The sequence below is a fragment of the Zeus faber genome, assembly GCF_960531495.2.
Source record: "Zeus faber genome assembly, chromosome: 4".
In the NCBI taxonomy this organism is placed as follows: Eukaryota; Metazoa; Chordata; class Actinopteri; order Zeiformes; family Zeidae; genus Zeus; species Zeus faber.
The window spans coordinates 28,705,708-28,732,603 of record NC_137191.1 but is presented as its reverse complement, the minus strand read 5'-3'; the positions used below and the strand labels follow the sequence as shown (position 1 = coordinate 28,732,603).

Here is a 26,896-nt window from a genome sequence, read left to right as displayed (position 1 = left end):
GCAGCCGGAGGACGTGCACGTCTGGTGAAAACGCGCGTCCCGTCCTCAGTAAAAAGAAAATCAAATAAAGTGTGTTTATTATTATTTCAGGTTTTAAACGTGTACCCCGCCCCCGCCCCGCTTGACATTGCGTAGAGCGGTCTTTATTCTCCTGAGCTCATTTGATTTCAACGTGAACTTTTTTTATTTTTATTTTTTTTAAACGGAGGATTAGGCGACACAGGCTATTAGATAACAGCCAGAGCGGCGGCTACACGTGCTGTGTTCTAGCTCGATGCTAACTTAAATGTCCTGACTTTATTTTCGTAGAGCTTGCCCGCGGTCGGAGACATGTCGGCAGCCGCCAACGACAGCGGGGATCGCCTCACGCAGTTCAAAAACAAGGGGAAAGACTCGCACGTAAGATATCATAGCAAGTCGCCGCGGTCCGTTTTTCTATACCGCGGTGAAGCGGTTTTTGTTTTTTTTGTGTGTGTGTGTGTGTGTGTGTGTTTGTTGTCGCGTGTAGCGTCCACCATCCGCGCCCGTTTTTCCCCACAGGAGCTGAGGCGCAGGAGGGTGGAGGTAAACGTGGAGCTGCGGAAAGCCAAAAAGGACGAGCAGATTCTCAAAAGGAGGGATGTCAGCAGCTTCCAAGGCGAAACCACGTCTCCTCTGCAAGAGGAAGACCCAAACGCACAGGTACCAGTCCGCCTTCTACCGGCGCTGTTAAAGTGGCAATCCGCTAGATTATTTTGGTGCGTCGGTGGCGGGGTCCGCCTTTTCTCGGGGAAAGATTGCATTGATAAATCGAAATCGGTTAATTCCGCCACGTACATTTTCATATACTAGCGACCGCCACGATTAGCATTAAAAGCTAAACAGTCTTAAAAGAATGGAGAATAATAATAAAATAGAATGAAACAAATGAAAATGTGTCAAATGTATACAACCAACAAAACAAGAAATGGGAAGTAGTCATTTGTTATAATATACAAAATGCAATATCAGAATGATCTTTATTATCAAGTAAGTTTACATGTGCGAGGGCTTTGTATTGGTGTTATATTATGCACAGGATAAATTATTATGGGTATGTAGCGTATAAATTGGCGTTGCTAGGATTCAAATACATCACAGGCTCAAGCCTCTGTTATAATCGCTGCAAGCGAGCTGTGCAGCTCATGTGCGCACACTACAAGGAGCGCACAAGCATATATAGTTGTGTGTTGCTGGAAGACAAGGGGCGCTGCGCACAAACCACCAGGGGAAACTGCGAGAACAGCTGTAAACATAAAGAAGGCCTGAGGGAAGGATCTGAATAACAAGAAAGAGCACGAAAATAGAACATTTTAAAGTGGACCTTTTTTCCAAAACTATTTGCTTCAGTGCTTGTGTACATACAGTACATTTGTGTTTCTGATGGGCCTATTTACACACAAACTGTGAAATAAGACAAGCCAGTCAGTATCTTGTTAGCGGTCTGTTCCAGAAAACATGTCCTAAAATGAGCCGTTCCGCTCTGCCGCCCCCATATAAATCATTGCAGTAATACACACCAATTCAGTAGAATTAGAGCACCCCCCCCATCTGAGTAGCTCCACCCATGCCTGGAGCGCAACCGGACATGCTAGCGTTGAATTTAAGAGCTAATCATGGGAAGTGCTCTGTTGGCTGCGGTTCTCCAAACAAAACCGTATATGTATTTATTTTATTTTCAAATGTTTCCGTAATTGAATGAGACAAAATAGCCCTGCCATATTACGCAGTGCTCCAAGCTCCGCGCTGGTTGAACCGTGAACCTGAAGGTCAGATGACATTTCCAATTAGGCCTAGTAGATCTAATATGAGAAAATATTCAGCAATTAAATTGCTTATTTCTCGCCCCAAATTTGTTCAGAAATAGATTATGGTGGACGGATATGTGAAATTAGTGAAAGTTTACAGACTAAATTAAACAGAACCCGGCGTCAAGCTCAAATCCCATTGGCTCATAGAACCCGGAACTTGTGCTCAAACCCCATTGGCTCACAGAACTAGGGGCCTCAGGACGGTGGCCCCACCCACTGAAACAGCCGGTTTTCAGATAGGGTGGATTGGACGCAATCCACATATTAAATGTTAGAATGGCTCGGATGCCTAATCTGAGGGGTATTTTCAAAATTATAATTTTTTTTAATAAAAAAACAAAAAAATGTTGACCTCTGATACCATATACAGTAGGAGACACTTGAAGAGGGCTGTCCCAGCCGGCTGACAGCCAAATTACAACCAGTTTCCAGCCAACTACCAGGCGGCCCCCAACCAGCTGGAATTCACCCTTCCTCTCGTGTGTCCTGTAAGGGCGTGTTTAATTTCAACTGTAAACACGCCCATTCATTCAATTGCAATGTGTCATCGTGAGATGGTACCGACTTCACACACACAATTGCATTTCAGAAAAAGATTTCAGATTTTCAAACCTAACTTGAGATATTGTCCTTTGAACCCTGACCAGAGGTCATCTTTAAAAGTTCAATTGTTTTTTTGTCATATGAATGAAAACAGGTCTTAATGCTTTTTTTTATCAACATGTTGTAGTTGTTCAATTTTAAAATAGCTGTTTTTAGTTACATTTTTAAAATTACAATGTTCAATAGCTTTGTCATGAGAGAACTCAAACAAGGTCTATGTAATTATAGTTTCAAGTTTATTGTCCAATACCTGATAACAATGCAAGCATCGTTACCGTCATGAGATTCTTAGACTCAGCGTCAACTCAACTTTGCATAAGAATTAAAAGGCAAGGGCATATGTGGAAGAAATTATTCTGCAATGATTGGTGAGGTTTATCTGCCCGCTACAAGAAAACAAAAACTGAGAATATTCAAGATATTTATTCTGCAGAATAAAGAGAGATTCAGTACTGCTCCAAAGCAGTATTCTGACCAGTCTTGTTATTTCTGATGAAGAGGGCTTTATACAAAAACAGAGGGTGTGGCTTGGGTCAGAAGTCATTTACAAGTCTGTGCCCCTCAACTGTCTCCCGAGGTGTTACTCTCAAACAGTGAATTCACAGCAACTTGTAAACTTGACCTGGCGGACGTGGATTACAATCCCTTACAATGCTCCTCCAAGCTCCCCTGTGGTTATTCTTCATCTTCAAAACAAAAAATAAATCATGACTCAGATTATGAAATTAACAAAATAAACATAGCGATTCGACTAATACATAATGCTATGCAGATTAATCAATGGTTATCACTTAATGACAACAGCAAAATTCATTGTGCACGTAATGACTAACACATCCTATAAGTAGGGATAAACATAATTAGACAAACATCTTCATATTTCAACATCTCAGTGTCTCAACATGTCCATCATCATCATAAGGTGGTTTCCAATCATCTAGTGGAATGGAGACAAACTGTCCCGTCACCATATTAGTAATAATTTTACGAAGGATAGGTACTATACACGCTAGACGGCAACATAGCATTAAACACGATCACTACAGGTATCAATATCTTTATGAACGTAGAAATCCATGGCCCTAGTGTATTTCTTAGCCAAGCAAATGGGTCCCAAGTGTCAGCTTGATCTTTCATTATATCATCACGTAACTTTCATAGCTTGTATGGCTAAAGAAGAAAATTCCTGATACTATATCATTGGCAGGAATGTATGTACAACATGACTCATCTATCATAGCACATACACCTCCTTGCACTGCACTCATTATATCTAGTACCATACGATTCTGGAGAATCATTAAACGGATCGAAGTTTATTCTTGTTTTACAGCTTCTTCTTCTCGGATAGTTGCATTAATGAGCAGTATAGTATGATATTTAGCCACTTAAAAGCTGTAGATGTACCTATAGGCCCTAATACAGAGGTAAAAAAAATGTTCTGCTCCACCTACAATCCTATACTCTGCTGGAACCGATGTCACGGACATATATGTTCCTGATCGTCTAACACTCACATCTTGCTGGGTCTTGGTCAGATTATACATGTAAATTGGCATATCTAACATAATTGGTGTGCAAATGCCAGCTCAGTTCTTGGGCAGACTTGCATGTGTCCACATAACCAATAGATGTCAGGAATCGTTGCTTGTCCCATTGTATAAATTATCTGAGTTTGGTTACATGCTGTTATTTTCCACACTGGAATTCCAGGGTAACAGTTACTTCTTCTATTGGAACAAATGGATTGAAAACATAAGGGGTGAATAACTCCAGCACGTGAATGACCTATAGTTGAGGAGGCTTATAGCAACAGTTACAGTAGTAACCAATCCTCTCCATACATTTGTGCAATTCAATTGTTCTACAGAAAAGTTATAGTGGAATACCTTTATCAGTTAACCGTTTTGCTTCATCTCAACAGAATGTCATGCCTCCATCGATATGATGTATTAGTTCAGTCATACTAATATAAGTTGGAAAATTTGTAGCCCTTGCTAAATGTCTACATTCTTCCCATGATGTTGATATAGGTGAGAGGAGGAATGGTGTTTGCACTGAGTGAGGCATTTTATGTCATACATAACATGAATGAACCACACCATACTCTTCTTTAACTGAAGGATTCAAAAATCTCCACCACATATTTGTTGAAATGAATGTCCAGTTGAGTCATCTTTTAACCATGAGTGGACTATGTTAGTGACAGAACGTTCATTTCTCACTTGGGGCTCTTCTTCTGGATCTGATGTGAGTGAGAGTGGGGCGGGGGAACGGCTATTATTTAAGTCTCACTGCGGAACTGTGTTCCAGGGTTGGATGATTAACAGATAGCAATGATAAGGATGTTAGACTTGGATAAAGACGTGACCAATCTTTTCCTGTTGATGGGTCGTCATCCTTTTCAAGTAGAAATACTGTAGTGGGGTATCCTCTTCGCAGAGACGAGGTTACTAGCACATATCCCGCCAGGATCGCGATCTCAGTTCACGGCCGATAATTCTCCGGTGTCGTTTATCTGGTCCTCTAGAAGGTTGCAGACTTAATTGCAATGAGATGCCTGTACCCACGTTGGTCGTTCTGCCACCTTAAGTGCTGCTGCAGTGGTGAGGAGGATCTGGAACGGAGTTCCAGCCTTTCCTCCGGAAGTCGCGATTCACCACCCAGTCACCTGGTCGGAGGTCGTGTAGTGGTCCTTCAAGTAGGATGGGTAGTGTTGCTTTGACCAAGGCACATAGACTTAAAACACTTGGGTGAGAGAAACACATTATGACACCATCGTTTAGTTTAGCTCCATGAATGGGTACGTGGAATAATTCTGTAATTTCCCAAACAGTTATGTTGAATAACCGACTACAGACTCAGCACAAAAATGTATGTATGCACCCTAGTGTAACAACAATAATATTATTACAATGTCTGATATGTAGGAGACAATGTCCATAGAATATCGATTAGGCAAAAGAGTTGACACTGTAAATTATGGAACACTTTTCAAATTTTCCTAGAACGCATTTCTCGAATGTTGGCAGAACATAATCACATCTACACAATCCATCAATAAAGTAAATCTAAAAATGATAAATACTAAACCGGACAATCTGATCACTACTGGTTTACAGTAGTGATCAGAAGACAGACCAGAAGACAGACCTAACCGTGTGTGTGTGTGTGTGTGTGTGTGTGTGTGTGTGTGTGTGTGTGTGTGTGTGTGTGTGTGTGTGTGTGTGTGTGTGTGTGTGTGTGTGTGTGTGTGTGTGTGTGTGTGTGTGTGTGTTCCACCGGTGAGTGACTTATCCCCATTAGTACTGGTGCTGAAGGTTGGTATTATTTTGCGGCACCTCCAAGCCGCAAACTCCACAGCCCCGCGGACAACAGCCGGCTGCAGGAGATCCCTGGGTACCCCGCCCTGCGGCCATGGAAGACCCCCGGGCCCCCAGAGGGCCGTGGAGCAACGCCCAGCCCAAGGAGCATGACCAAGTCCCAGGGAGCACGAGGACACCCCGCACCCCAGGGGTGCACACATACAACCAACCCCAGGGCGCAGGCATAGGACGCAGCTGCTGGCACAGAACCCGGGCCATGGGCCCGGAGCACGGCCCCACAGTGACGGACCGACACCCCGCCCAAGCCGCCTGCCCCATTGGTGGGCCGGCAGGACCCCCACGCCCTGCACAAGGGGGGAGGCCCGCCCCACCGCAGCCAACCAGACGCCCCGCCCGGCGTGAGTGCCAAGTGACCATACACATAGCAGCGTGTGCCCAGCGCGGGGCACTTCGATGTTACACCCCCCGCGCGGTGATGCCGGCAAGCCGCCGGGTATGGAGGCCCTCCGCCACCTGGGGCGCCCGCCGCAGAGAAGCCTTGCCGCAGAAGCTAAAGGCCAATAGCCGGCCCCCACACGCCAACCCACACCCACAACGACAAGTAGTCCCCCCAGGGGCCCTGGAAGGCACCTAGCGGCGCTCTCCGCAGCCCCAACTGGTCACAGCACATCCCAAGCCACCAGACACAGCAGGCATGAAATTAGTCATCTCTGGTATCAAGGGAACAGTGGGAGCAAATGTCTTTATCCACAAAGACCCATTTTGAACATTTTGTGTTCAGTGATATGGGCTCTGTGCAAAATCTTATATTGGATGAGTTGCATTTTGGAGTTGCGTGTCATAGAAAGGTGTTGCAAATAAGCTTCCACAGGTTGATATCGGTGGGAACAGCAAGGTCTCTTTCCCATTTCATTGTAGGTAAAGATAAGGTGTCGTCTATTTTTAATAAAAGTTTGTATATTCTGGAAAAGGGATTTTTCAAGTGACCAATATGAGTGAGATTTTTCAATCACTTCAGGATTATAGGATGTTGTTCGTCAATTTGATTGTAACTTTTAGAGACTGCTGTAATTGAAGGAATTGAAGGAAGCCGTGGACATTGATATTATACCTTTGGGTTAAAGTTGTGAAGGATATAAGCGAATTGTTTTCAGAAATGTGTTCCAGATGAGTAATTCCTTGTCTTCCAAGACCTAAATATTATTGGTCTGTTTTTAACCAAGAAATCTGGGTTGTGCCAGATTGGCGTGAATTTGTTTGGAGATAGAGTGTGACCGCTGAGTTTGAAGAATTTCCACCAGGCTGACAGAGTTGTTGCGATAAATGGGTTTTTAAAGCAATTACGTTTCCTTATAGATTCAGTAAGGAATGGGAGATCAGATAATGATAACTCCTGACATTCTGTTTGTTCAATGTCTTGCTATCCATGGGCCAATTGTTGCTCTGGTTGTAACAATTTAATTATAAATTGAAGATGGTTTGCTAGATAGTATCTAAAGTTTGGGGCTGCTAGGCCTCCACAGTCTTTGTTTTTCTGTAGTGTTGCTAGGTTAATTCTCGGATTCTTGTATTTCCAATAAAATTTGTTGACTATTGAGTCGAGAGTATAAAACAAATGTACTGTCGGAAGTATATTCATTTTCACTGCTGCTATCCTACCAATTAGTGAGATGGGTAGGTTGTTCCATCGAATGTGGTGTTCTTCAATGGATTTGAGCAATGGAGTGAAGTTAAGGGTAAGCAAATCTGATAGATTGGGGGAGATATTAATACGAAGGTATCTAATATTGCCTGTTGTGATGGTTAAGTGAAGTTTCTGGGTTGCAGCATTACAGTCCCCCCTAATTAGTGGTAAGACTGTGTCTTACTAAGACTTAGTCCAATTTATTAAATAGTCTAAGATAGCTGAGAATTTAGATATAAGATTGAACACCTCCGGTAGGGATCATATTGGGTTCCGTATGTACAGTAGGATATTGTCTGCATACAAACTGATTTTGTGAACAGAGTTTCGCGTTTGTATGCCTACAATATTACTGTTTTGACGGATAGCAGCAGCAAGGGGTTCAATAAAGATGGCGAATAGTAAAGGGGAGAGCGCACATCCTAGTCTTGTGCCGCATTGTAGAGTGAAACGCTGTGAGGTGTAACCATTGGTGATTACAGAAGCAGATGGAGAGTTGACCTCTGTAACCATTCTGATGAATAATGGGGGGATACGTGGCCAGAAGTGTCTATAAAATTCCACTGGGTAGCCATCTGATCCAGGTGATTTATTGTTGGGCATAGAGAAGAGCACTTTCCTGAGTTCTTCAAGAGTAAGTGGTTGATCTAAGGTGGTAGCCTGCTCTGTCGAAAATTTAGGAAGGTCGATATCATCAAGTAATGAGTGAATGTTTGATATATTCGATTCATTATCCGAGTGATATAGGTTCTTATAAAAGTCTCTAAATATGTTATCGATGTCTTGCGGAGAGTATGTTATTTTACCCTGTGAATCTTTGATGGCTGTAATAAGTGATTTTTCTCTATCACGTTTCAGTTGATTGGCAAGAAATTTACCTGATTTGTCATTGAATTCAAAATAATTTGCTCTTGTTCGTGTCATAAGGAATTGTCTTTTGATGGACGATGGTTTCAAGTTGAGATGTAATTGTCCTGATCTCATTTCGGATTTGCTCAGATGAGTGGGCTTGTTGAGAATGCAACTCCTTTAGTCGCTGTTTGAGTTTATTTTGGTATTCTTGTCCTTTCTTTTTCTTGTGAGTGGAGAATGAAATAATACTACTTCTTAGAACTGCCTTAGCTGTTTCCCAAAGTAAGGATGGTGATATTTCTGGGGAGTCCTTCAGTTCAATGAAGGAAGTCCATTCTCTTCAAAATAAATGATTAAATTCTTTATCTGTCAAAAGTAATAATATAATAATAAAACTTTATTTGTATAGCACATTTAATACAAGGACTGCAGCGCAAAGTGCTTCACATCAGTAGTTTAAAAACAATAGGCAAGTGGCAAGTGCGGTTATTATGGAAGACAGTTAGAAATGTAAAAAGTGTAAAAACAATAAACAATAAGAGCAATAATCAACATCGTATCCAATCCTGGTGTTCTGATAGGTTACTTTGAGTTATCATAATCTAGTTGCACAACAGATATGAACATACTAATTTATCGTATTATATCCTAGTGTTCTAATAGGTTACTTTTGGTTATCATGATCTGGTTTCATACATACACAAACATATTAATTTGCATCATATCAGAGCCTAGTGTTTTGATAGGTTACTTCATTTACCATGATTTTCATTACACAACATATAGGAGGAGTCAGGGGAGAAAGAATAATGATTAAGAAAATAAATTTAAAGTTTAGCAGTATTAAAAGTGCACATCGGAGTGTCAGATCATAGTGCAAGGATGGGATAGTTAGTGAAATTCTTTGGTGAAGAGATATGTTTTAAGCTGCCTTTTGAATATATCCAATGTGTTTGTTTCTCTGATATTTGTGGGTAGTGTATTCGATAGTTTTGGGGCATATTTAACAAAGGCTGCATCACCAATCAATTTTTTACTGCTTCTATTGATCTCTAAGCCCTGAGTCAGATGAGCGGAGTGTTCTGGCTGGTGTGTAATTTGTTAGTGAGTTTGCAATGTAGCTAGGTCCTTGTCCATTAAGGGCTTTGTATGTGAGTAGCAGGACCTTAAAATCAATTCTAAAAGTTATGGGTAGCCAGTGTAGGGTGGCTAGAACTGGGGTAATGTGCTCTCGCCTCTTTGTTTTGGTTAGTAATCTAGCTGCAGAGTTTTGGATAAGTTGGAGTCTGCCAGTCGTTTTCTTTGGTAAGCCGGTGAAAAGGGCATTGCAGTAGTCTAGTCGGCTAGATATAAACGCATGAATTAGCTTCTCAGCATCATTTTGATTTATGTATGGTCGTACCTCTGCTAAGATCCTGAGGTGGAAGAAATCTGTTTTGGTCACTTTGTTCATATGTGAGTTAAAATATGGGTGAGGTGTTAAACCACCACTCGCTGGAAGGGTTCCGGTTTGTTTCATTTATCAGGTTGAAACTAATCGGCCTGTGATCGGAAATTACAATAGGGTGGAAAGCAACAAAAGGTTCTACCGTCTAATGGCTAGGCAAGCATTGCCTCATTCCATGATCCAAAAACAACAATAACCACAACAGCCCAGAAAGGCCATGCCAGGGTGCTACCCTGAGGAGATTAAAATAAATGTCATGACTCAAATAATGAACGTTCTTTTGTGCCAGGTGGAGTTATAAGAGGGGGGGAGGGCTGTAAACATCTTGTTCTAAGTATTTTAGGGATTCCTGTGTATCCACGACACAAGCAGAGCAATAAACTACAATGTTCTAATAAGTGTGCTGCCATTGATAAATTCAAAATCAGTCAAAATAAATTTCTGTAATGTGGCAAAACAGAAACATTATAGGGAGGCTCCACATAACTTCAACAATGAGTTAGGCAACTAGAGAGGGTAAGGAAAAATGTGATTCACATACTAAAACATTTTAATATTTAGCGTTCAATACTATATTCCTATTTTAATTTATTGTTTGTATAATTCTTACTTAAACCCTTAAGGTCCAATTAATAACTACAAACAATAAGCCTGAGATGTCAGCAGGCGTCAATCTAAAAAGAGCCTAACTGGCATTGATAAATAACATTTGATCAACTATCCATTATCTCACGGTCAATTTACATTACTCAACTCCTAAAAATTACATATTGTGTGCTAAGCTTTGAACTGCTAGTCTTACCTTTTAGACAGGGACTATTCAACTATAAGTGCTATCATTCTGCAGTCTGATTAGAGAAAAAACTATGTTATTTGGCATTCCAATCAAGTTAACACCCAACAACAAACACATTTATATGTATAATGACAATAACATAGCCAGCATTCAAATTAAGACATCTAAAACCTAGAAGGGCTATTTATAACATATTTGTCAATCAGTGAAGCAATCACTTTCATCTATAATCTGTGTACTATCAGGATAGACAGATTGATAAAACAATGGCTGAAAAAACACAGAAGCAGCCCCCATGGTAATCACACATCATTTCCAGCAGGACTTCAGGTGGTCAGTCATTCCACAGCTCTGTTGGAGTAGAAAATTCGGATTGCAGTCATTCAGTTTGATGTTTTGTATGATGCAGTGACATCCCTGAAGGCAGTTTCTAAGGAGCGCAGTTGATTAGGCTCTTGACTTGTGCACAACATCTTTTTCAATTGTGCGTTTGCTGTACTTGGAGGCCAAACACTTCATGTTCGTTGGTGGAGGGAAAAATCAGCAGGAGTCAACGCTTGCATTTGATTTCCCCTTACTGGAGTTTGTTCGTTGTTCAGAAAATGTCTGAAGTTATTCAGCCTGACGTTGGCCAAACTGGATCTCGTATACAAGGTTTTCACAGACCTTCTCCGAAATGCAGGAGTAGGCATGTCTCTCAGCAGGATATCGGGAAAATAGGAATAATCTTTTGGGCTTGTGTGAAAAACCCTAAGGTGCTTAATGTATTGTTCTCATACATTATAAGATGAAAGGAGAGGTATACCACTGTAAAAGGCAGTGTCATAAAGATTATCACTCCAGGGTGCTCTGACAACAGTGTCCCTGAGTGTTAACACAGTAATCCTTAACTCAGTTTCCGAACATTGCTTTAACAACTAGACTAGACAACTAGAATGTCATATTAAAATAAGAACTAATCAAGGATTTGTCTGGTTCTATAATGCACTCTATAATATCTGATGCTTTGATCAATTTTAACGATGAAGCTCAATATGGGGCATTGTGCTAAATTCATTCAAGGTCTCGCCATTTATATACTTGCATGCATATCATCTCAAAATAGTTCCAATTGCGCCTATTAAAATAATCAAATTTACAAATCATTAAATACAATTGTATTAATATCAATGATTTACGAGGACCTTTGAATGTTGGGCATGTTATAGCCTCACTCAATTGTAGAGCAATTCTCTTTGATCTGATCTCTTTCTCAGTCCTCCAGGTCTTCCCAATCAGACGCACTTACATCTACACTGGTCACACTGGTCGTACACACAGAGCATTACACTAGTTATTTGGCGCAGACTACTATTAAAAACACCTTTAAACTTTTACATTTTTTTATTTTTTACTTTTTCTTAAATATAAAGATACTGAAACTGCAGTGTTACCCACAAAACTGTGATACATACCGAACCGTGAGCCCACTGTACCATTGCATCCCCAATCCTTACTACGTAGTTATTGCTTGCCATGTCACTGCTCAGAATGACCCTGTTATACTTTACCTTTCACTATGCATTTGACAAATAAAACACTTTGGCTTTTCCTTGTTGCTTGTCTGGCTCCGGCTTCTAGTTTCAACTTCTAAAAGTTGTAAGAGTTCACTTTCTATGTATATTCATTTTATGTCATAAGGCACCTACATCTTTATTCTCGACATCACATGCACACTTTCTTCCCCTCTCGTCCTCAACACTACCCCACTCCTAAACAAACAGCTCCCTCTAGCAGCTGGACGCCTTATCTAGGCCAAACAATATCTACATGCGAATGCAGACAATGCAATATTTCACTTGAGTGCTTATGAATTTAGTGTATATTAATATATGAGGGGATATGAATAAGAATGTGTATGTTTGCGAGGAAGAATGTTGTTAGTTGTACTTTTCTGATTTATATTGTTTCGTTGTTTGGTCTGAACTGTCTGATCTGTTATGCTTTTATGTTTTGTGTTTCGGCCTATTCTACACAGTTACTCCGTTCCTACAAAAATGGAAAAACAATGTCTAAATCAAGAAGGAGAATAGAAGTTTAGCAACTCACCAGAACTAAGCAATGTTGGGGCAAGTTGAGCACTGCTTGTTCTTTCTGTAGCTAGTTCTTCTTTTGCCAGCTCTTCGATGAAGTCTTCAGCAATGTTCTGCACAAACCCATGGCTCAGGCCGTGCGGTGCTTTTCTGTCTTCATTGCTTCGGTGACGGCTAAATGCAGATTATGGTCAAAGCAATTAAGCCATTGCCAGCCAAGTTTTCGCACCGAAGCCACATTATTGGCCCCATTGTCCGTGGTAATGCAGGCCAGTTTCCTCTCGTCCAGCAACCACTCTTGGAAGGAGGGCCTGAGGGCTTCCACCAGGTTCTCCTCCATGTGGTTTTCTGGTGCGAACACGGTCTCCAGGCTTTTTGATTTGAGTTCCCAATTTTCACTGAGATAGTGGGGTCAGGCTCATGTATGGCATCATGTTCATGCTTGACCACATATCTGTCACTGAGAAATGGTCAACCTCTCTCAAGTCCCGTATTATATTGTCCTTAACCTTCAGACACTTTTCAGTGGTCGCTGTTTGAGAACGCACCTTGCGTCTGGAAGTACATATTGCTTATCAAAATCCTGCCGCATGGCTTTAAACGCTGGCTTCTTAACAGAATGGCTTAATTTCCTGACCAAATAGCGAGTCACGCTGTCAGTAAGCACCCGCCCGCTTATTGCGGTCACTTTGGGACGACACTCCTCTTACAAAGGCCTCTGGAGACTTGCCTATCGCTGCTAGTCTGAGGTTGTACCTCCTCCTGAGGCAGGTGCGCTGCTGCCAAGTCCACCGCATGATGGTTAATTCAATAAAACTAAGATGTGATGTTAGTTTAGATGCATACAAATGTCTTCTTTATATTAAAGCGGTAATAGACAACTTTTGCTTGCAAAGGCAACCGGATCGCTTTATGATAGCTCAGTGCGCTCCGTGTAAATGATCAACACCACTTTGAAAATAAGAGAGAAGAAAGAAGCATGTTCATTAAAGAGGGAATTTTTTTTTCTTCAGAATTTGAGTTAAATTTTATTTATTTTGGTTGCATAATCATAGACTTATATCCATGGACGCTGCATTGGCTGCGTCGGCTCATTGCTGCGATACGTCAATGTCGCCGCCATATTGGAATGGGCAAGACTGTAGACCTGTAAACAAGTACAAGTAAATGGGAAGCTATGGTTTTTCTGAATGAAAAGCATTTACATTTCTCAATCGATTTCAATGAGTCTTTTTTATATTCAAGGGTTTATGATCTACGTAGATGGCGTAGATTGCTCCACAGTCCGCCATTTCCGCTGATACGTATTGCATAGTGAAATTGAGGCTTATAGGGAACCAGTCTAAATGCTGATAGTGTCATTATTCTATAGCCATTACACTCTACAATCAACATTAACTTCGTACTGATAAATAAAAGCAAAACAGTCTATTGCTCTGTCTATTGCTCTTTTAAAAAATTTAAAAGAAATTGTGATTTTTATACGCATCGTGATAAATATAGTTATCATATGGTTATAATAAACATATTATTCGTATATATACAGTATATATACTCTATATAATGTAATAAAGTGATAGCATTTTTGGCCATATCGCCCAGCACTACCTGAGCCTTGCCAAAACAGGAAAGGCTCTGAACTTCACATTGTGATACACACGGACCAACCACAACATTTAAACCATTAAAACCTTGTTCCAATGTCACCTGTCAAGGGGTTGGAAATATTAGACAGCAAGTCTAGTCAGTTCTTGAAAAATGGGCAAGCCTAATGATCTGAGCGACTGACAAGGACCAAATTGTGATGGCTAGACGTCTGGGTCACAGCATCTCCCAAGTGGCAGGTCTTGTGTGTTGTTCCCAGTCTGCAGTGGTTAGTACCTACGAAAAGTGGTCCAAGGAAGGACAACGGGTAAACTGGTGACAGGGTCATGGGTGCCTAAGACTCATTGATGTGGGGGGAGAGCAAAGGCTAGCCTGTCTGGTCCGATCCCACAGAAGAGCTACTGTAGCACAACTTGTTGATAAAGTTAATGCTGCTATGATAGAAAGGTGTCAGAACACACAGTGCATCACAGCTTGCTGTGTATGGGGCTGCGTAGCCACAGACCGGTCAGTTGTCCATGCTGACCCCTGTCCACCACAGAAAGCACCTACAATGGGCACATGAGTGTCAGAACTTGGCCATGGAGCAATGGAAGAAGGTGGCCTGGTCTGATAATCACAATTTCTTTTACATCATGTGGATGGACTGGTGCGTGTGCATTGTTTACCTGGAGAAGAGATGGCACCGAGATGCATAATGGGAAGAAGGCAAGCCGGCGGAGGCAGTGTGACGCTCTGGGCAATGTTCTGCCGGGGAACCTTGGGTCCTGGCATTCATGTCAGGACCCAAGGCATGAATACCTTTGACATGAATGCCTTTGACACGTACCACCTACCTAAACATTGTTGCAGACCAAGTACACCCCTTCATGGCAATGGTATTTGTGATGGCAGTGGCTTCTTTCAGTATGATAATGTGCCGTGCCACGCTGCAAAACATTTTCAGGAAAGGTTTGAGGAACATAAAGAGTTCAAGGTTTTGACCTGGACTCCAAATGCCCATAATCTCAATCCAATCGAGCATCTGTGGGATGTGCTGGAACAACAAGCCCGATCCATGGGGGCCCCACCTCGTAACTTACAGAACTTAAAGGATCTGCTGCTAACATCTTGGTGCCAGATACTTGGGCTGCAGAAACACAATTTGAATATTAGAAACAACACTGTTGTGTGTGTGTGTGTGTGTGTGTGTGTGTGTGTGTGTGTGTGTGTGTGTGTGTGTGTGTGTGTGTGTGTGTGTGTGTGTGTGTGTGTGTGTGTGTGAGATTATAAATGTTTTGGCTAACATTAGCGAATCAATGCACATGTGATGAGCAATATAAGTTCATCCAGATTGTTGCACAGTTAACGCACATTAAAGAGAAATATTCCTGGTAGCTGTGCGAAATTCAGCATCCGAAGAGACGCACAGGGGCACCGGCACGTTTCCCTCTCCTCGGCATTTAAATGTGTGTACAAGGGAGTTTGCTGATCACCAGAATGTCCAGTAATTCCACAGATGTTTCTGCCGGACTGAGTGTGTGCGGGAATTTTTCAGGAGTGATCTGCGATCCACTCTGTAGTGGAGCAGTAGCATGAAACAGAGTCAATTAAATACATCTAGATTTAGCCAGTGAACTAATCCACTCCTCTCTGCTTTTTTTATTGTTGTTTACCTGCCGCCTCAGCACTGGTCGGTGGAGGAGATCGTGACAGGGATAAATAGCCAGAGTCTGGATCATCAGCTGCAAACCACACAGGCTGCCAGGTAAGGTCAATAAGGGACAGCGGGAAGCTCGGGGATAATCTAGGACTTTATTATTTATTTTTTTTTGAACCATGGTATCCAAACTTCTGTGAAAACAGCAAGTTGTTTTTCAAATGTTGTTCTTTTATTGTTTTGGGGCCAGCGCCACTCATTTAATGCGTTCTCTTTGAAGGAATGATTCATTTGTGTGCTGCGGTCTAGGGTTGGGGATGGAGTAATAAGTGATTGTAACATTTTTCAATATCGAATGACAATACTTGGTCAACCTGAACACCTGTGCAATCACAATACTGTATCATAGTCAAATGATATAATAAAAATGTATATGTTGTTTCTTATTTCATCTTCACTGCACTTTGTTTGCTGCTGATATCCTACCTTAAAGAGGGCCTATTATGCTCCTTTATAAACAAGCTAATATAGCTCTCTGAGGTCCCAAAAACGTCTTGGAAGGTTTTTGCTGAATATACCAATCAGGTAATGCATTCTAGCCCTTCTAAATATGCTTATCCATTGTGTTCTTGATGCTCTGTTTGAGTAGAAGGGGCCACACTCCTGTGGCCCCGAGTTCTGTGACCCAGTGGGGCTTTTGCTTTACTCCGGATTCCTTGGTATTTCTCTGTAAACTTGCACTGATTTCACCTAATCAGGACACCAAAATCTGTTTTTGAACAATTTGGAGGTGAGAAATTAACAATCCAGATGCAGAATCTTCACTCATATTAGATCTACAAGGCCTCATTGAAAAGTTAGTTTTGAGTTTCACCGGAGTGCCGCGGGGCATTGAGCATTGAGCAGGCTTCTTTGTTTCATTAAATTACGGAAACGACACACACACACACACACAGAAAGAAACACACAGCAAATACTTAAATTTCCAGAGTCTGCAGTTTTGTCATGGACAGCTGCTGTTAATTCTTTCTTTTAAAAAGATTTGTGCGTGTCTGTGCACCCAACAGAACAGTTCCCATGCTTAGGTTCAATGCGAGCTTGGTCGCGCTCCAGCTGTGGGTGGAGTTACTCAGATGGGGGCAGTTCTAATTCTACTGAAGGGATGTATATTCCTGAAATTAGGTATATAAGTGCAGCAGAGCTGAACAGCCTGTTTCAGGGTCATTATTTCTGAACTGACAACTCAAAAAAAACTGTCTGGGTTGTCTTATTTCACAGTTTATGTGTTTGTAGGCCCATCAGAGATAAGCAATGACAAAGTGAGTTTTTCGTAATAAGTCCTCTTTAACAATTGTAATGGTGTCAAAGCTGGAGACTTTTAATGGCTCTTCACACGCGCTGTGGTCCACCTTCCAGGAAGCTCCTCTCCAGGGAGAAGCACCCGCCCATCGACGGCATCATCAGTGCCGGCCTCATCCCCCGCTTCGTCGGCTTCCTGCTGCTGTCCGAGTGCCCACCCATCCAGTTCGAGGCGGCCTGGGCCCTCACCAACATCGCCTCGGGTACCTCGGAGCAGACGGCCGCCGTGGTGGACGGTGGGGCCATCCCTGCCTTCGTGAGCCTGGTTGGCTCCCCGCACCCACACATCAGCGAGCAGGCGGTCTGGGCCCTGGGCAACATCGCAGGTAGATCCCCTCTGGTCTAACATCATCTGAAGACTGGTCCAATCCACTGTGACTGGGCTTCATAGCTGAGTCTGCTTCCTGCCTTCTCTATAGATGTAGAGATAAATAGAAATTATATTGTGTCGACAGTTCACACCCAAACAGAAGGCAAAATAATAAGGCAATACAATAAATATATTAAAGAGAAAATGGCAATATTTAAACAATTGCAATAAACCTAACTGTTGACAATAAAACATGGCAATATGCACTCAACCTAATTATAAATGACAAATAAAACTTAAAGATAACAAAAGACAATAAAGATGGAACACTTTTTTTTTTTTTTTTTTTTTTTTTATGCCTGAAAGTGAAATATCCGCTCTGACACAATAACTGAAATAAACAGTGAACCGGAACTTAAGATAGAAATTGTGATGTACAGTAAACCAAACCTGACATTAAATATTAAGCTTCAACTGTGAATAAAATGTGAGCCATAAACCAAAGTTTTCAAACTTCTTGTATTAACAAATTCACATTCTGGTGGTTATGCAAATGTGTTTTTTAATGGAGGCAAAGAACTTCGGATGCATGCTGAATTCAAGATAGTATAAAACACCAAAGGCAACAATAAATAGCTATTAAAAAAAGGCAGTAAAAATGGTACAGTGTGTAGGGGGAATTGAGAGTTGTTGGGATACAGTGCTCCTGTTGGTTCTCAGTTGGGCTTTTCGTTTTTTCCTCTTGGATTCCTGCATTTTGAGTTGTTTGGATCATATGGCAAAATCCCTCTGAATTGGATAATTCTTATCAATTGTAATGCATTCACTCTTTTTTTGGGGGGGGTGTAATGGTTAACGTTAGTTTGGTTGTTATTTTGATGCACAAGTTTCCCCAAGGTGAAAACTAAGACCACCCGTCGTCATACGCAGGTGACGGCTCAAACTTCAGAGACCAGGTGATCAAGCACGGAGGCATCCAGCCTCTCCTGGCTCTGCTGTCCGCCCCGGACCTCTCGGTGTTCCCTGTGAGTTCTGCTGCTTGTTTTTAATCTTTTTATTGATTTGTTTTTTCATTTTTAGTCTGAATTAAACCACCGTCCTCTTCCTGTGTATCGATCGTTTAGCCTCCTATGAAACCATAAGTCCTTAAAGACGCCCCCTCATCTGTCATCACACTCCTATTATTCAGTTTACCTTTATATACCGTGTTCTGCTTCCCTTTGATGCGGATGCCACCTCTTTACCTAACGTACTGTACCACCTCCACATTACCAGTCTGGCTACCTGCGCAACGTCACCTGGATGCTGTCCAACCTGTGTCGGAACAAGAACCCAGCGCCGCCCCTGGAGGCCGTGCAGCAGCTGCTCCCCGCCCTGGCACGCCTCCTGGGCCATCACGACGCCGAGATGCTGGCCGACACCTGCTGGGCAGTGTCCTACCTGACGGATGGCCCCAATGAGAGGATAGAGGTGGTGGTGCAGTCCGGGCTGGTCCCCAGCCTGGTCCCGCTGCTCGCCTGCGGAGAGCTGTCAGTGGTGGTGAGCCCTGCGGTTGTCTGTTATTTTGACTTTTAATCGCCATCTGTATAGGAATTGGCCAGTCAGCTGCAGTATGGAGAATGGCATATTAAGGGTCTTGAAGATACAGGGAAGAGAGTTGCTGCAGATACTCTGGGCTTCTGCGAAAGGGTGGATTCAAGAGTGAAGACATGTACACACAACATACGCTGACATGTGTAAAGGAAGTGTAGTTTAACAAACAGACAGAGCAGTGACTAGAAAAGCTGCATAACCTAAGAAGACCACGCTCCTACCAACACTATTGAATAACATGTGAGGTGAAGATGGAGAAACATGGTTTTGCAGCCACAACTCTGGTTCTACTGTAACAGAACTACACCAGGTACATTGGCCCAGTGCCATAAATGCTTGCTTCCTATTGAATCTATGTTAATCCAATGTTAGAGCTACGCTGGCCACGTCAGCTGCCCAGCAGTTCTCTACTTTTGCGTAACAGTTCTATTTCTTCAACTGGGTGCGGCTTCTCAAGCTTTTTCCATAGAAACAAGAGATAAAACTACATACACTCGGATTTGCTTATTGATCGAGACCCCTTTTTAAATACGACATATATAATATGCAGAAGTAATGCAATACAAAGATCCCTCGACCAATTTCAACAATAACAATTGTAGCTGATATTTAAAATTATATTAATCGTTACTAATCAAGACCTGTTTTAAATACGACATATATGTAATATGTAGAAGTAATGCAATACAAACATCCCTCGAACAATTTCAACAATTACAATTGTAGCTGATATTTGAAATGATATTAAACGTTATTAATGGCGGACTACTACAAAGGCGTTTTTTTTTATACCTTTTAACTGGATAACTGCACAAATTAAACTTAAGGTGTATGCAGAGATCATAGGACATTGTGAGACAGTCTAAGCAAGATCAACATGTTATATAATTTTTGAACAGCTAATAAGCAGAAACCACAGATTTCAGAAGATTTATTTTTACTTTCACACAATAACTAACATAAGCATTGGTGGTATTTCAGACATGAAATGTTTTATCAAACAATTTTTTTTCCAATCGCTGTTTTCAATATTCCTCCTCTCTCTACGACAATGATGCATCCGGGACACTTCACAAATGTGCCTTGTGTAGTTCTACGGTAAGACCGGACGTGTGTGGGTGGAAGTACTTGGCTTTTGACGCAGATGATCCAAGGGCCACGTTCAGATCCTAATGTGCAAAAAAAAAAAAAAAACTAAGCGGTACCACCGAGCATCTCCAAGGATACCAATAGCGAGAATGTCAATCTAGAAGGAGACAACTTTACCGGTCCTCCATGAAGGTCTTGTTCCTTAAACCCGCTCTCCCCTTCACCGGTCAGACGCCAGCCTTGCGGTCGCTGGGCAACATCGTGACGGGCACAGACGAGCAGACCCAGAGCGTGCTCAACGCCGGTGCGCTGGCCATGTTCCCCGTGCTGCTGCGCCACCACAAGCTCCACATCCAGAAGGAGGCGGCCTGGACCCTGTCCAACATCACGGCCGGCAAGGCCACCCAGATCCAGGAGGTGATCAATGCCGGCCTGGTGCCCATCCTGGTGGAGGTTCTCCAGCAGGTCAGCAAGGGGGAGAGATAGAGGCGTATGTTGGTGTATGAACTCTTTAGTGTCCAGAGATATTTGAAATAGATTGAGCCCCTTATTTTTGACTGTTGATTTTTGTCTTCAGTTGCAAGACTTGGCTAACATTCCTAAAGAGGCATTTGCGTGGATACAGATTAGGCCTATTCTTAGACTAGAATCTTAGGTCTTAAATTATTTTAGCCCTTATCTTAGACTACCCCACTTTTCACCTGGACTAACTGAAATGGCCTTTCTCATTCATGGCCCCGGTCTTAGTTTATAAAAATATGATTTCCAGGAGGAAGATTAGAGCTAATCCAGGTCTAAGGGAAGGCTAAAATTAAACCAGGCCAGAGGCAGGTTTATTTTTGGCTTCATGGATGTGGGGTGACAGGTTGATCTGGACTAAGACCAGGCAGAAGGAGCTTACTAGTCCTTCACAACCATAGTCTAGGACTTCCTAGACCCAGAACAAATTAATCTCAAAATAAGCAACTTCTCAGAAAGGTGTTTTTAAATCTTGGATGAATCAAACCCTGGCTGCGAAAGCACCCAAAAGAGTTTTAAGTTGGCTGTGAGTCTGCGTGTTCTGTCCTTTGCTCTCTGGCATTGTGTTCCAGGTGACTGTTCCTCACGCTTATGTTGAATTAGTTATGAAAATGTCAAGATTTATTTATTTCCCCTGGTCCAGGGCGATTACAAGACCCAGCGGGAGGCGGTGTGGGCCATCACAAACTACACCAGCGGCGGCTCGGTTGAGCAGAACGCCTTCCTGGTGCAGTGCAATGTCCTGCCACCACTGCTCGGCCTCCTCCTGGCCAAGGACAGCAAGATGGTGCTCGTCATTCTGGACGCCATTTCCAACATCTTTATCGTGCGTACTGCAGCCGTGTTAAACAGCCTCCATACCGTGCTTGTGCCTTTTATTTATTCTTATTTATTTATTGTGAAATGTGAATTATTACGATGTACTAACTGGCTGAAGTGTGTGAAGTTGGACATAATCTGAAACTGTTGATAACAGATGCTTTGAGACCTGAGGGACTGCCACTTTTAAAACAATTTTTTTTGTTTAATTTCTTTTTTTTCCTTCACCCGCAACACTTTGTATTTTTTTCATTCATTCTTTATTTAGATTTTTAGAGCCTTACTATAGATGTTCCTCTCAGAAACCAAAAAGGATGATCACAAGAGTTAATGAGCGCCTCCTAAATATTATCAATAATAATAAAAATCTCCAGAATTTGAATCCAGGTTGCATTGAACGATTGAGATTTATTTTTTCTCCAAACAGCTCATTGGTGTCATGTTTTATGCCAAAACGTTCTCTTTAGATGAAGAAGTTTCCCTCCTCTCCACAGATGGGTAAGAAACTGGGCGAGACGGAGAAGCTTTGCGTCATGGTGGAGGAGTGTGGAGGCCTTGACAAGATCGAAGCCCTGCAGGCGCACGAAAACGTCGCAATCTACAAGGCCTCCCTGGAAATCATCGAACAGTACTTCTCTGACGGGGTGAGAGCTTATCTTTTATTTTGTCCTGCCCTAAAAAAAAAGCCGAAGTCCAGAAAAATCATGATAAAGTGAAGTAAAACATTCAAATAAAAATTGTCAAATATGTATGGTATATACACTCACCGGCCACTTATTTAGGTACACCTTGCTAGTACCGGGTTGGACCCTTTTGCCTTCAGAACTGCCTTAATTCTTGGTGGCATAGATTCAACAAGGTGTTGGGAACATTCCTCAGAGATTTTGGTTCATGTTGACATGATAGCATCGCGCAGTTTCTGCAGATTTGTTGGCTGCAGGGATAATGCACCATGTCCATCCCATTATCCTAAAGGGATGGACATGATCAGCAACAATACTCAGGTATGCTGTGGTGTTTAAACCATGCTCAATTGGTACTAAGGGGCCCAAAGTGTGCCAAGAAAATATCCCCCACACCATTAGACCATTATCCATGCTTTCATGTTGTTAACGCCAAATTCTGACCCTACCCATCTGAATGTCGCAGCTGAAATTAGAGACTCATCAGATCAGGCAACGTTTTTCCAACCTTCTGTTGTCCATTTTTGGTGAGCCTGTGCGAATTGTAGCCTCAGTTTCCTGTTCTTAGCTGACAGGAGTGGCACCCGGTGTGGTCTTCCGCTGCTGTAGCCCATCTGCTTCAAGGTTGGACGTGTTGTGTGTTCAGAGATGGTATTCTGCATACCTTGGTTGTAACGAGTGGTTATTTGAGTTACTGTTGCCATTCTATCGTCTCGAACCAGTCTGCCCATTCTCCTCTGACCTCTGACATCAACAAGGCATTTTCGTCCACACAACTGCCACTCACTAGATATTTTCTCTTTTTGGGACCGTTCTCTGTAAACCCTAGAGATGGTTGTGCGTGAAAATCCCAGTAGGTCAGCAGTTTCTGAAATACTCAGAACAGCCCGTCTGGCACCAACAACGATGCCAGGTTCAAAGTCACTTAAATTCCCTTTCTTCCCCATTCTGATGCTTGGTTTGAACTTCAGCAAGTCATCCTCACCATGTCTCCATGCCTAAATGCAATGAGTTGCTGCCATGTGACTGGCTGATTAGCTATTTGTGTTAACAACCAATTAAACAGGCGTACCTATTACCGTGGCATGGTGGTGCATTGCACTGCTGCCTCACAGCAAGAAGGTCCTGGGATCGATTCCTGCCTGGGGCGCTGTTGGCACTGTGCTCTGGGCGGGTTATCTCCCAAATAGGAGCCTTTCTGCGTGGAGTTTGCATGTTCTCCCTGTGCTCACATGGGGTTTCCTCCACCTACACCCCTCCACCTCCACCTCCACCCCACCCCCTACTGATAATTAAAGATTCTTCTTCTTAATAAAGTGGCCGGTGAGTGTACAATTTTGCTCAAGTTTACATACCTTTGGAGAATTTATGATTTCTTGGCCATTCCCCAGAGAATATGAATGATAACACAAAAACCTTTCTTCCACTCATGGTTAATGGTTGGGTGAAGCTTTTTATTGGCAAACAACTATGTTTACTCTTTTTAAATCAAAATGACAAAAGAAAGTCCCCAAATGACCCTGATCAAAAGTTTACATACCCGAGTTGTTTATACCGTGTATTGCCCCCTTTAACATCAATGACAACTTAAAGTCTTTTGTGGTAGTTGAGGATGAGGTTCTTTATTTTCTCAGATGGCAAAGCTGCCCATTCTTCTTGGCAAAAAGCCTCCAGTTCCTGTAAGTTCTTGGGCTGTCTTGTGTTTGAGATCTCCCCAGAGTGGCTCAATGATACTGAGGTCAGGAGATTGAGATGGCCACTCCAGAACCTTCACTTTGTTCTGCTGTAGCCAATGACAGGTCCACTTGGCCTTGCGTTTTGGATCATTGTCATGTTGGAATGTCCAAAAACGTCCCATGCGCAGCTTCCGGGCTGATGAGTGCAAATTTTACTCAAGTATTTAATGATAACATGCTGCATTCATCTTGCCATCAATTTTGGCCAAGTTTCCTGTGCCTTTGTAGCTCACACATCCCCAAAACATCAGTGATCCACCTCCGTGTTTCACAGTAGGAACGGTGTTCCTTTCATCATAGGCCTTGTTGACTCCTCTCCAAATGTAACGTTTATGGTTGTGGCCAAAAAGTTCAATTTTGGTCTCATCACTCCAAATTACTTTGTTCCAGAAGTTTTGAGGCTTGTCTCTGTGCTTTTTGGCGTAATGTAAGCGGGATACTTTGTGACGTTTGCGCAGAAATGGCTTTCTTCTGGCGACTCGACCATGCAGCCCATTTTTCTTCAAGTGCCTCCTTATTGTGCATCTTGAAACAGCCACACCACAATTTTACAGAGAGTCCTGTATTTCAGCTGAAGTTATTTGTGGATTTTTCTTTGCATCTCGAACAATTTTCCTGGCAGGTGTGGCTGAAATCTTTGCTGGCCGTGGTTTGGTTTCAACAGAATCCCTCATTTTCCACTTCTTAATCAGCGTTTGAACACTGCTGATTGGCATTCTCAATTCCTTGGATATCATTTTATACCCCTTTCCTGTTTTATGCAGTTCAATTACCTTTTCTCGCAGATCCTTTGACAATTCTTTTGCTTACCCCATGACTCTGAATCCAGAAACGTCTGTGCAGCACTGGATGAAAGATGCAATGGTCTGTCAGAAGCCCAGAGACTCACTGACCTTTTATACACACACACACACTAATTACAAACAAACAGGTCACAGGTAGGGATGGGAACCTTGATTAGCCATTCAAACCTGTTTGTGTCAACTTTCGTGCACGTTATCAGGTCAAAGTCACTGGGGTATGTAAACTTTTTATCAGGGTCATTTGGGGACTTTCTTTTGTCATTTTGATTTAAAAAGAGTAAACACAGTTGTTTGCCAATAAATAGCTTCACCCAACCATTAACCATGAGTGGAAGAAAGGTTTTTGTGTTATCATTCATATTCTCTGAAGAATGGCCAAGAAATCATAAATTCTCCCAGGGTATGTAAACTTTTGAGCACAAGTGTATATACGATCTGCAGCTGGGATGCGCCGTGTTCTTCAGATCCTCATACATTAAGGTTTCGCTGACATCAGAAAATTAGCTATATACAAATCTTGGAAAAACAAGTTGATGTTTTAATGTTTCAATTAAAGTTTAGAAGTTAATTTGAACATTGAATAACATCTCCCCTCCGCTTTGTTTCAGAAAGAAGAGGACGAGTCAGTGGTTCCTGAAGTCACTGAAGACGGCTACGCTTTCCAGATCCCTGCAAACCAAAGCACTTTCAACTTCTAACACGTCCTGTTGACCTTTTTCTTTTTTTTAATGAGCGTGTCCATATTTCCTTGTATTTGTCAAGACATGTAAATACATTTTTATTAATTGTTCTGAATCTTTGTTTTTTGTGGTTCTTTGGGGGCCTTAAGATATGATAGGAAGGGAAACAAAGTAGATTTATGGGTATTGATAGATGTGTTGGGTTTGTCTGTTCTGGGCTCCTGGAGAAGAAACATGGCGGCCTCTGTGAAGCGTACCTGCTCCCGATGTACATTTACATTTACATTTAGTCATTTGGCAGACGCTTTTATCCAAAGCGACTTACAAGGGAGAATAACATTCAGCTACATTGCGACAGAGATTAGTGTAACAACAACATTGGTGTAACAATAAATACTGCAAGGTGGTGCAAAGTAATTGTAGATTAGGACAGGAGGTACTCACTGAAGAGCTGGGTCTTCAGGTGCTTCTTAAAGACAGAGAGGGAGGTCCCCGCTCTGGTCATTTTTGGCAGCTCGTTCCACCAACGTGGAACTACAAATGAGAATAGCCTGGATGTAGATTAAAAACAGCTCATTCCAAGGTAACACTAACGTGATTTTTGTTTTTATGGGATTATACACTCATTAAAACATACTTAAGAATATTATATTCCATTTCTGCCAAGTCCGTTCTATAATTTCTACACACTGCACCTTGAATCTGGATTTGAGTGGGGAAAATTGAAAAGGGACGCAGTTCCTCAGTTCACCACCAAGTCTCACTGTTGTGTCGCCGATCGCTTGGTATCACCTTATTCTGGAAATCCTATAAATCTCTCAAAGAAATCCACGACCAAAAATCTTTCAGACGCTTGCGACAAAACACTTTTCAAAGGAATATGGCAGCGAGCCCAAGTGCTGTAGGTCGGTGTGAAAGCAGCTTAAAGACTCGAGGTGTCATAACTCCTGAACTCTTTGTTCTCCGCTCCACTCCACATGTGAACATATGTTGTTTTCCAAGACGCCTTTCACGTCTCAAGTTAAATATCCAAAGTGCTCAGAAGTGAGACCAGTCTTGTTTGCTGCACCACGGCTACTCAAGTTGTCAATAGTCATTACCGCATGATCATTCCCCATGGGGAGACTACTTCATTTGTATTAGAAGCAGAATACACGATAAACAAACAGAACGGTTAGGTGTGCAATGTTACAGAAAGAACCTGTGCTTTTTACAAATGTTTATCGCTTTCAAAGCCTTCAAAATTGTAACGGCAGTCGGATTGATAAAATGTCAAATGAATCTTTATGTAAGCCAAGTGAATTTAAACAAATCACAAATCTTCTATCTTATCTAATCCATCTTAAAATCTAGTTGGACTTCACCAAAGATGCAATTAACAGCGACGTTATCGTTTTTACACTTTTTTTTTTAAGTAACTCATAGAGATCCCCAGACTTAGTTTCACTTTGC

General features: G+C 42.1%; 1 protein-coding gene across 1 annotated transcript; it reads left to right on the top strand.

The window, feature by feature from the left end:
* Positions 1-25,559, top strand: LOC307229293 (importin subunit alpha-1-like). Its single transcript, XM_079999259.1, has 11 exons — positions 1-69; positions 310-399; positions 541-681; positions 15,882-15,961; positions 17,270-17,538; positions 18,453-18,547; positions 18,798-19,061; positions 20,436-20,669; positions 21,367-21,549; positions 22,037-22,186; positions 25,373-25,559. Exons 2-11 carry the CDS (start codon positions 331-333, stop codon positions 25,460-25,462), a joined length of 1,575 nt encoding a protein of 524 aa, XP_079855385.1. The 5' UTR covers positions 1-69; positions 310-330; the 3' UTR covers positions 25,463-25,559.
* The last annotated feature ends 1,337 nt before the right edge of the window (positions 25,560-26,896 follow it).

Excerpts from the sequence above, each read along its gene's own strand:
- LOC307229293 (XM_079999259.1), top strand. The coding sequence starts at position 331 with ATGTCGGCAGCCGCCAACGACAGCGGGGATCGCCTCACGCAGTTCAAA. Across the intron at positions 15,962-17,269 it reads CAAACCACACAGGCTGCCAG|GAAGCTCCTCTCCAGGGAGA; the intron begins GTAAGGTCAATA and ends TCCACCTTCCAG. Across the intron at positions 17,539-18,452 it reads GGCCCTGGGCAACATCGCAG|GTGACGGCTCAAACTTCAGA; the intron begins GTAGATCCCCTC and ends CGTCATACGCAG.